Raw genomic sequence first — 12314 nt, 5'->3', positions numbered from 1 at the left:
TCAACTAATTTCCTGATCAGGTTGAGTCTGCGTGTACTTTGTAACTGAAGTTTCCGCTGATGTGATTTGCAGTAAGTTTACTGTCAAAGACTATGCTGAGATAAATAACCGGCTTCGAGGAGTGTATGCCAGTAGTATACATTGTAGTAGCATTGATGAAATCATTAGATTCACCGAATGATAATAATAAGCTATTACCAAGACGAGTTACAGGTCGGTGAGAATGTACCAAGTTACATTATGTTCATCAGGAATTAAACCTGAGTTACAAACATGCATTTTAGTTAATACATAAGCATGCATTTTCATATATTTCAGTTTTGTATGTTATTTGCTAGTTTTTCTTTGCCACACCGAAACCTTGCCCTCCCGTGCAAATGCACGCGTTATACATACAGTAAAGCCGGCCCTACAAAGCCAGTTCCGAAAATAAGCATAATTCGAATGCGCACTTGTATCTTTTGCACACGACCTTTGATTACATGTTCTCTAAAGATTGACGACACTGACGATGTTTCTTTCATTTAACATCCTACGATCACTGATAAGCATTGAAGCTAAGATAGACGGTGATGAGAAAGGAATGATAATGGTGGAATGACGAAAGTGGGAGGAAATGAGAGAACCACGACAAAAACCCTGAGCACGGTGTTTATCCAATACAATGCCCACTTGTAGAAAGATGGAACCTTATGCGCCATAGGTGAGCGCTCTATCATTGAGCCAACTATAGTGGTAATGTAGAAGAGCTCTATTGCCGCTCCTCATCATATTCATAGCTTGATAATCTTTTTGAGGATTTTGTCCTGCCTTATGATTTGCCACAAAGAGTGAACGCTCTATTATTGAGCCAACTATAGTGGTAATGTAGAAAAGCTGTATTGCCGCTCCTCATCGTGTTCATAGTTTGATAATCTTTTTGAGTTTTTTGTCCTGGTTTGTGATTTGTCATAAAGAGCGAAAATCAAGGTAATTTTTACGGTATACTTTTCTCAAAAAAAAAAAAAAAAAAAAAAAAAGGTCTGTTAGTCCAAATATGAGACATCTCCTCTACAAATGCACTATAGATAGTTGAATATTTCTCAAAACTTTCAAATTTAACGGCAGAGCTTTTAACGTTTCAAAAATGCCAGTTTCCTTTGAGGTGATATAAAGAAAAAAGACGTTTGACAGTTCATCTTAACTCGAAAAATCAGAAGCTGTCTGATCTGTGTTTTCGTTTAAACACGAAGAGAAGCAATGTCGTTTCTTGATTTTGATTTTTCCCCTTCCTCATTTAGATAATCTTTTGAATATTCGCCTCTGTACAATCTGATGAGAAAGTCTACAAATTGAAAATAATTCGCCACTTTTGTCACCAAAACGTCTTGCCTTTCAATTTCAGATCTATATGCGGGTTCGAAATGTGTTAACTTTACTAATCAAGCCCATTCTCTTATTTTTTTTCTTTTGTAAATCTTCAATGAACACTTTTCGAACTTCACATTCATATTTATTATATTTACTTTCAAGTACAGTTGAATATTCTCTTTTCACATTAAATCATTCAGGCATAGCCACAATTTCCAGTATATTAAACATTGTATCTTACCCATATTATTTGTTATGAAAAAGCCATTTTCCCATCACTCATGATACACTCAATATATCTTTTCTATTTCACTCTTTTTCCCACTCATTTCACAAATATAGCTGACTTATGTTAAAACAAAATTAACATTTACAGAATGCTTGTCACACGATGAATATTTCACTACTATAGTCAATCACTGAAATGATGATTGTTGGAACCCAACAACTAATAAATAAAATAATAAATAAAAAAAAAGTTCGAAACTAAACTTAGTGGATCGGAATGATCATTGCTGTCACTAGTAATGAATAACCGAATACTAACTGATCCTTAAAATATACATTCCGTCTGTAGTTACATTACTAACTCTCTTCTTGTCTTGCTGTACGAATTATAAATAAAAATGAAAATATTATCAATTAAAAGTAATATTAAATTAAATCACAAACAGAGTTTCTTTCAGAAACAATGTTCTGGGAGGCACACTTAGTATCCCGGGGACACTCCTGATACTATTCTACTTATTATTATATTATAGACATATTATTTTGGTCTGCTCCGGGGGGACACTCTCAGAGCTCTGGGGGGGCAGTTCTCCCCAAAAAAAACGGGTCTGGAAGAATCACTGATCACAAATCGTGAAAGTTTTGCAGGCTGCACGAAATGCTTCGGGAGACCGCTATTTGACGCCTTCTTTCGTGATGTTTTGTGTCAACGCAACGCAAAATCGGCCTTTTATTTTGCGATAATACACATAGCAGTAATATCGTAACTAATTTTTGTGTTGCGTTATGGTCCATAGTTTTTGCCAGTTGTGGTATACGGAACATAGCCTTTAGACAATTATGTTTTATTTATGTATATGTATTTTGTAATTGCCGGGAGAGAGATTTACCCTGTTTGGCAAAATTAAATCAGAAACCAGAATGATTGAAGACTGTAAATTGTCCTGAGTTGACAGCACTAGTACATTGCTTGGGACTGGTACATGGTGATCAACGTGGGTACTTGTCCAAAAATGTCCTACTTGGGATCCACTCTGTTTTCATATCAACTATTTAACGAGCAATCCTTTTCTACATTTTGACAATTCTTTTACTAATGCATTCCTTTCTATATGCGTGCTTCTTAACAACAATTCACTTTGCGCCGTCCCAACTCCACATTGAATCACAGTGGCGTAATTAACTCTGCATTGAGTCACAGTGCCAGCAATGAGGAAAACGGGGCCACTTAAATTTCGAAGATTAACTTTATGTTACGACCTTAAAATTTTGTGATATTAAAAAAATGTGGGGTTGCAACTATATTTCATCTTTTCCCTGTAATGATGGCAACATCTGAGCGACTATTCAGTAAACTAAAAACCAACAAAACATACACAGATCAGGAAATATATTATGATCCCTGCTACTTTTTGAACGAAATTTTTGAGCTGACATAAGAGCCACGGGGCACAGCAGAACCGCTCGCCAGACGGTGACAGGGATTTCACTCGATTAGCCAGTGTAATGCTTGTGCGTTGTATGGGAAAAGTCTGCGATATATGAGAGTTTGATGGGTGGCCAGGCGGCTGGGGATGTCATTTCGCAAATAGCGCAACTTGTTCTGTGTTCGCGACCTACCGTGCTTATTATCTTCTAAAATTGGGAAAAGAACGGTGATCACCACCACCACGGTCATCACCAAACCAAACTACAAGAAAGTGGGGGGCCACACTTCATTAAAAAGTTGGTATTCATAAACTTTCGAGGTTGGTAAACATGATATGATAAAATATGTGGCACAATTAATAATATACTTCAATAGACTGTAGCAGTGTACAAAGCATGAATGTATGTGAGTACGCTCTTACCACATGCTGTTAGATATGGACCTCAGCACATGACGACTGACACGTACATGTTAACCGCATGTCGTAATCGATAACGACTGGAATGGACACGTCCCAATCGTCAGGGATTACAGAGTAATGGTACAACATTGCATGGTCCGATGAATCACGATACTACCTTCATCACGTTGATAGCGTGTCAGAATCCGTCGTCTTTCAGGGCAACAACTGCTCAAGATATATAGAGCACAGCGGCGACAGACTGGTGGTGGCTCACTTATAATTCGAGGAATCTTCACATGATCGTCCATTAGCCTAGTACTGCGTGTAGAGGGCACAATGACAACTACAGTCTCTTGGCATGTCATTGCTGATCACGTACACTTACTCATGTTGACCAGATTTCCAACTGGGAATGGAATATTTTAGCAGGACAACGCCCCTTGTCACAAGGTCATCGTTGTGCAGTGGCTCGAGGAACTCCGTCATGAATTTCAATTGCTTCAATGGCCTCCAAACTAATCTTATCTGAATCCAATTGAACACCTTTGACATCTCATTGAAGGGAAGATCCCGAGGTCATCGACTCCCTGTGCGGAATTTACGGTAATTAAATGACTTGTATGTACAGATGTAGTGCGTCACGCCTCTAGCCACCTGCCAAGTTGTTGTTTGCATGAGGAACCTTGTTATTGCTGTCCTGCGAGCCAAATATTGACATACCATATATTTAGTGAGTAGTCATAATGCTCTAGCTGATCACTATATATTCTTAACATGATGTCACAAATGATTGAGATTTTTCTCAATCTTGAGCATTGAAAGCCAAGAAAATCATCATATTGACACTGACAAAGTGTAAAACGAATTCTTCTACCAAATGATTCACTACTTTTAGAAACTTGTGGGCAACATCGAGAAGTTTTGGTGAGTTTTCATATAATAGTTGTAAATTATATGTTAATTTATTTAAAAAGATGTTTCTCTTAAGAAAATTTTCTTTAGTTCTAACAATTGCTTCAAATACAACAACAATTACTACTACTACTACTACTACTACTACTACTACTACTACTACTACTACTACTACTACTACTACTACTACTACTACTACTAATAATAATAATAATAATAATAATAATATGTGCAATTTTTGCATAGTGTGAGGAAGTAGTGACTGAATAGATGGGACATCCAAATTCAATAATATGTTCTCTATAAATTTTATGTACTTCCATGAACATGGAAGGTGGGGTCCTTTTCACATTTTTGCGAGGAGGCCAATCTACTCTTGATACGCTACTGCTTAGTCATTATTGTGTAATTGTGAGAAATTATTCAGAATCAGGCAGTTTTGGTTCGTCTGTGCAGTTCGTTTTTCTTACTTTTGCAGTTTTACTGCATAGTTTTAATCAACTATCGTTATATAAATTTCTTCGTAAGACAATATCAGTGAATTTGTCGACATACCTAGAAGGCTGCGACCACAATTCATTTTACCTTTTTATTACTGTAAAAAAAGAAGAGAAATACGGTACATAAAGTAGATGTCTTTATGGCCCGCGTGTTTTTTTCTCATAGCATTTAGAAAAGTAAGTATATTTGTTAGAGTTGTATTTTTGTGAAATTTATTAATGAATAGTACATAGAAATCTGATTGAGAATATACAGCATGTAGGTCTTGTGATTATAATGCGGTTTGGTTAATGTATGTAATTGAAGTTTATGTATTCCTATGTGTTTGAGACTGCTTATAACAGTAATAAATTCATTTAGTAGCGTTTAAAGAAATGACTGACATTTCTTGTGTGTTCTTATTATATACGGTGATCGATTATTTAGTAACTGTAATTACATTAGTATTCAAATGAAAGATGAAGCCAGTTACAACAGGTGGGAGGTGGTCTTGACAAGAAGTTAATGCCGGCTGTGAACAGTATGCTCTTTCAATTACGTAAAATCCCGAGTTTGAAAACATACATTAGTGTCATACTGTTAGTGTCATAATTTACTGATCTGCCCTCTGAATTAATGATAGATCATATAATTTACGTAGTTCTCATCCACCTGAATTAGTAATTGATTTGATACTAGTTGTGATGAAATGTCATGTCCATTGGAGTCACTTCATAGTGGCAGACTTTAACTTCAACAGTCAAAGTGTAGGTTGACTATATTGAATTTGGTGGAGATTTATTTTACTGATCCATTCATATATTCATTGCATATGTACTTTTTCTTATGCTCTGTATCAAACCATTTTTTGGGGTGGACTTGCAATCGGTAGAGATTAATTTTAGGAGGGCTTCAGTATACGTACACGTGCGAAAGACAATATGCAACTTGGACGAAAGTTCACTTTGAGCAGAACATTTATAGGAGCCGATATCTAACTTAACGTAAACTATACTCACCTAATGTTACGTATTAAGTACAGATAACAGTGACTCTGTTTCACCAGTGCCGAATACTGTGACAAAAATCGCTTCTGCTTAAAGTGCATTCTTACTGCAACTTATGCTAGGTGACTACAAAGCATGAATGCTAACTAACCCAATCAGGGCAGGAGTGTTGCAGGAAGCTCATGCGGAGTTGCGTTTGTAGAGAGCAGCCGCATCAGCGACAGTGGGTATACACATAAACGAGGGGAGCGCAGAACACTATATATTGCATAAAAACACCTTACGTATTGTATTATGTATTTGTATCACCAAACGTCACTGAGAACGTTATAGGTAATGAATTTCCCAATATGTTTTCATTACTTTCATACTTGCGTTTCATAATAACACATTATTGATATAAATTTCAGAAGTAGGTGGTTCCCTTAACAACAAACAAGGAAACTTTGCAACGAACAACGCGCACAGATAACCCTTTCTGTACAATTTGGCGTTGTGAAATTTTTATGCATTTGCTTTATATTTTTTAAAAATAATTTTCATTTCTAATTTTGTTTAGGAAATACGTATGCTTAAAAGCATAAAATACAGGTTGAGCCATAAGTCCTTTACCACCCCTTGTAAAATCCGTGTTCGTGGAAAATAGTGAACAACAACCATGTAGTAACATAGTAGGCCGAGGGGGAAGTCTGATTGTGATGGAGACCAAGATGGCGGCCATTTTGAAAGCCGCTATCTTGATTTCACGTCAAGATTTTAAATGGGAACATGGTCATGCGGCATATCGTTTTAGGCTAGAATTTAAAGACAAACAAAATGGTGAAGTCGGTTTAGGCATTTCAAATTGCTAATTTTACCTGTCACGCATGGCGGAGAATGTACTCTACGTGGCCCCCATCCCGAGTTATGCACAAGGTGAGTCGTTCAACCCAATTGTCCATGACCCTCAGAAGAGTTTCTGGTGAAATATCGACACAGGCTGCACATATGCGTTCTTTCAAGTGTTCCAAGATCCCGGATTTTTCCGGCGTATACGTTTGCCTTCAGATGACCCCACAGATAAAAATCCAAGGGCGTGAGATGTGGTGATCGTGCTGGCCATACAATGGGACCACGGCGCCCAATCCAACGTTTAGGAAATTGTTCATCCAGATAGGTACGGACCTGTAATCCGTAATGCGGAGGGGCACCATCCTGCTAGATAAGCTAGATAAATATTAGTACAATTTGGTAGGCCTTAGTTTAAATTAATTCGGTAATGGTACATAATAGATATTTTGCACTGCGATTGTTTAGCTACAATATACATGTTGTCATCAAAGTCAAAATGGGAAACACGAATAGACATTAAATTTAAATAATTAATTGGGTAAAATTGGGATTTTTATTTCAAATTGGCACTTTCAGTCATAAGTAGTTTTCATGGAAATGAGACTGAGAATGGAGTTAGTTGTAAAACTTTAAATTAAAATTTTAAGTAGTTAACGAGAAAAGTTGTTTTTCTTCTAATATTATTTAAATAGATAAATTTGGAAGTTCGGGGAGCATATATTTTACGCACTTCTCGTTCACCCGATTTCAACCTCAACTAATGGAGATTTTTAATCTTCTCTGAGTGGTAAACATTGCGATTCCATTGAGATATCCAGGCAAATACTTAGAATGTTCATCAGGCTTTACGAGACAGAATTCCAGGAATGCTTCCAGAAGTAGAATCAGCGTTGAGAAGTCGGTATTTAGTCAGAAAGTGACGAGTGCTTTGTAGGGAATACAGTACAATATTCTTTCAATACCGCATTTTGAAATTACAGGCCCAGTTCTGAAACTTAACAATCACACCTCGTATTCAGAAGGAAATCGTGTAGTATACATTGAGAAAAATAGATAAATGATTGCATACGTCATAGCATAAAAGTAGTATAAAATGACTCTGGAGGATCCCAGAAAACTTACTTAATATGTCCTTATCAAACTCAATGGTTAATTCATTTTCACTCAGAGAAATATAAATTCCGTGGTATAGTTAATTTGTAGCAGACGTGATGGAAATGTTGGCAATGTATTCGGGAAATGTTTTTCTCAGAAGGGAGATTCCTTATCTTTAGTAAATTTATATATTGAATGCCACTCTTAATTTTCGGCTCCAACTTGACGATTTTCCCATTTCACTTTTTGAGAAGTCTGTTTTTTTCCTTTTTCTTGGGAGTTTAGTTTTCATTTCTTTTTTCGTTTTTGAAAAAAGTGTTTCTTTTTAATTAGAGGTTTATGTTGAATGTCTCCAGCTCGAGCAACGTTGAGAAAGAGCAATTCTTTAAAGAAGGAATAGAAAGACGCCTCTCCTTTTTATGATCCGCATTTCCTAAAGTCCTTTATCCCCTGTTTATGGCACACAATAAGTAAGTAAAGAAAATAAAATTTAAAAAATATGTATATTGCGAATTATTAATTTCAGAGCACACCACTTTTGGTGGCTGAGTGGTGATTTATCCCTTTAAATATTTAAATAGCTCGTAACAAATAAACAGTTACCCTTATACTTTAAAATCTTCGAGGTTCTATCCTTTTCATCAACAGAGCTTCCTTGTGGCTATATGATACCCACCATAAACACGGGAGACCCGGGCTCGATTACGTTTGGGGTCTCGTGGTTCGAGCCCCATGTTAAGCTGTAGGTGCACTTCTCATGTAGCCTTGATGCTGGAAGGCACGTTAAACTCTTACTCAAACAACCAATTTTCACTAATAGTGCAATACATTCTTGGAAAATATGAAATAGAAGTTCTGGATTGTTACGTAATTGAGCAATAAATTCCGGTTTCCCCGAAACAGACAGATGGCGCTCAAAAGAGGGTGATGGTTATTTTGAGGTCAAAAATGGAACTTCGATATGCAGAGGCGAACTTTGACTATTTAGAGTTCCTGCATAAACGAGAGAGTATTTTTCATAATCAGCCAGATTAAAATTAAAGTGGGAATGGATTTTGTTTTCTGATGCTTTATCTTAATACCATAGGCATTAAGATCATAATACAAATAGAACGAGAGAGTATTTGTTCAAATTGTCTATGTATTTAATCTTGATGTATTTGCAGGTGGAAAGCTACGTACCAGAAGATGCAGTCTGTGGGAAAAAATACAAAGCCGCTGCGACATTCCCAAACACTGTAAGTTGGAGTTTAGTGATACAACTGCTATAATAGGTTAATTAAGATTGAGATTTTTTTTTTTTTTAAAGCAATTTTGTAAAACGCATGAGAAGTTCAGTGCTCACATTGTATACACAGAAGACGTTTGTAGCAATCACTTTAAAAGATAAGAAACATGTGCTTTCATTCAAAAATGTAAAAATGTACTTCATTGCTAAACAACTAAGCTTCATACAGTCCCAAATGATGTAGTTTGAACGAAGGGTAATAATACCCGTGAATCGAAAGTTTACATATAAGGTACGGAGATACTTGTCCTGTATGTTTGTCTCTTAGTGATGTTCTTATAAATCGAAGTAAAAATTAATAATGTGACTGGTCATTGGGTTTATTACCGTTTTATTTATTATAGGACCCATGAAAACCTCTATCCACATAGATGTGAAATAGCGTTGGACAACGTACCACATGTTAAATTTAAGATCAGTCCCAGCTGCAAACTTTTATTAGTCATATAAATTGACTGCATAAGATAAGGCATTCGATTATTTTTACAGAAGCCTGTGTAGATGAAAGTAATGGAATTATCTTTGCTGGTAGAACTTTTTCGTGTAATTTACTCATAATTCGAATTCATTGCTGGGGCCACGATGGCTCAGTGGTAGAGCGTTCACCTCTGGTGCTTGGGGTCCCGGGTTCGATCCCAGCCCCCGCCAAGTGAACTTTGTGGTGGACAAACACCGTGTGCGTGGGTTTTCTCGGGGTTCTCCAGTTTCCTCCCACTTTGTTCATTCCACCATTTCATTCATCACTCATCATCACCGTCTCCTTTAGCCTAACCGGCATAAGCGTGGTACGTAAAACTCAAAGATTTCATTTCATTTTTTTTTTTCGAATTCATTGCTCTAACTTTAGTGTTAGCAAATGGGCAAGTAATGTAGCGAGTGAGGGTGAGGGATACCACAGGACCAGATTGTCGAGATGTAGCTACTTATTATTCCACTCTCAGTACAAAGGCATAGACAGAACTCGTAAGATTACACACGTATTGTCCTAAAACTGTTGTAAGTTCCTTCGTCTCTTGACTACAAGTTACCTAACACTACTCAGGTAGCACAACGCATCCGACAAAAAGCATGATCCAGAAAAAAGCGTTACCACGAGTCTAGTAAACCATATCGCAACAAGAAAGGTCTCTGGAAGATTAACCATGTGGTTCGGATTCCACGTTAATCAGTAGGTCCACGTCTCATATAGCCTCGCTGCTGAACGGGACGCTAACTAAAATCAACTCAACTCTGGAAGATTAACTTGATTGGGGACATCCAAGGAAGACAGTTTAGGAGTTTCCCGAAAATCGCTGAAGGCAGCAAAAATGGCATTCACTAGACAATGAAAACCAACAGGTATTCGTACAAAATGCAGTTAATGAAGGAGTTAATTGAAAGAGAGTAGTGTCGTCAGATTGTGCAAATTAGTACAAGTAGTAGTTCAGATAAGCTTGATTGTAGACTTTTTTTTTGGGGGGGGGTAACAGATGGACCGTAGTGCCAAGTGGTAAAGCCTTCGCATCTGGTGCGTGAGGTCCCTGGTTCGATCCCACCTCCCTCCAAGTGACCTTTGGTGCACAGAGATCGAGTGCGTGAGTTTTCTTGGGGTTCTCATTCCTCCCTTATCAAATAAGTTACCCATGATTCTGTCGTAGCCAAATACGCTCGAAGTTGTACTTGGTGCATTGTTTATGGATCCTCAAACTTAAAGCGTTATGCTAATTGAATACTGTTAGTCTTTGCATGCATTTGGCGGCCTGTGCGTTCCATATCAGTCACATTCCCAGCCTGTATGATGTAACGAATGAGCCATCTTGAATTCACTGTTATCGGCTGATGCTGTGCTACAGGGTGGGCCATAAGTCCCTTACCACCCCTTGTAAAATCCGTGTACGTGGAAAATAGTGAACAACAATCATGTAGTAACATAGTAGGCCGAGGGGAAGTCGGCTTGTGGTGGAGACCAAGATGGACATTTTGATGGCCGCTATCTAGAATTCACGTCAAGATTTTTAAATGGGAACACGGTCATGCGGCATATCATTTTAGATTAGAATTTAAAGACAAACAAAATGGTGAAATCGGTTTGTTGATATCTTAATTTGTTCAAACGTTACAGGCATTTCAAATTGCTAATTTTATCTGTCATGTATGGCGGAGCACGTGCTCTACGTGGCCCCCATCCCGAATGATGCACAATGTAAGTCGTTCAACTCAATTGTCCATGACCCTCAAGAGTTTCTGGTGAAATATCTAGTCAGGCTGCCAATATGCGGTCTTCCAGGTGTTCAAGATCCCGGATCTTTGCGGCGTATATCTTTGCCTTCAGATGACCCCACAGATAAAAATCTAAGGCCGTGAGATGTGGTGATCGTGCTGGCCATTCAATGGGACCACGGCGCCCAATCCAACGTCCAGGAAATTGTTCATCCAGTTAGGCACGGACCTGTAATCTGTAATGCGGAGGGGCAACATCCTGCTGGAAAAAGAGTGGAAATGTGCCGTCCTCGGACAATATGGAAGGGAGGATGAGATCCCGCAACATATTCAAATACCATTCAGTAGTGAGGGTACCAGGAATGATGAATGGACCAATTAATTTGGTGCCCCATAGACCACACCACACCATTAATTTGCCTGTACCTTCCATTTTGCAAGGGTCAACCCACTGAGGATTTGTCGGGGACCAACAATGACAGTTTTGCGTATTCACTTCTCCAGTGACATAAAAATTGGCCTCTTCGGAAAATAAAATTTGTGTGTGGAATGTGGGATCCGTTTGCAATTGTGCAAGGGCCCAGTTGCAAAATTCCACACGACGATCAGGGTCATCTTCAGGTAGATGATGTTGAAGTTGCAATTTGTACGGATGCCACTTGCTTTTCTGTAAGATACGTCTGATGGACGTACGGCTGATACCACATTCCATGGACAGACAATGGGTACTGCGGTGTGGTGATGTAGCAAATGATGCCAATACTGCTACTGATGTGGCTTCATCTGTTTCGGTCGTGTTTTCCACACCTGGGTTTATCCTATGGAACCAGTATCCATAAACTTCTGGAAGAGTTGGGCGACAGTAACATGGGACGCAGGATGTCGATCTGGGTGTCTGGCATTGAATTCAGCTGCTACAGTCCTTGCACTCCTTCCTCCCATGCCCTGATCAACTCCTTCCTCTCTGCTGTCGTTAGCGGCATAATTATTCACCTGCAGCAACAGAAACAGTACGGTAAAATTAGCAGTTTGAAATGCCTGTAACTTTTGAACAAATTAAGATATCAACAAACCGATTTCACCATTTTGTTT

The 12314-nt window shown here is 38.2% G+C and overlaps 1 protein-coding gene across 5 annotated transcripts in view; it reads left to right on the top strand.

Moving 5' to 3' along the window:
• Positions 1-4871: 4871 nt before the first annotated feature.
• The window catches only part of Ge-1 (Enhancer of mRNA-decapping protein 4 homolog Ge-1), a 128957-nt gene continuing 121514 nt past the window's right edge, over positions 4872-12314 (top strand). For 3 of the 5 annotated variants that reach the window (XM_081757540.1, XM_081757543.1, XM_081757533.1), the window contains exons 1-2: positions 5097-5115; positions 8902-8973. In XM_081757540.1, the coding sequence (XP_081613666.1) occupies positions 5114-5115; positions 8902-8973 (74 nt within the window). In that variant the 5' untranslated portion in view covers positions 5097-5113. The other 2 variants (XM_081757538.1, XM_081757536.1) reach the window with 2 other exon arrangements.

Source organism: Thermobia domestica, chromosome 1 (assembly GCF_964235325.1).
Source record: "Thermobia domestica chromosome 1, izTheDome1.hap1.1, whole genome shotgun sequence".
Classification (NCBI taxonomy): Eukaryota; Metazoa; Arthropoda; class Insecta; order Zygentoma; family Lepismatidae; genus Thermobia; species Thermobia domestica.
This window is presented reverse-complemented; position numbering and strand designations above follow the sequence as displayed.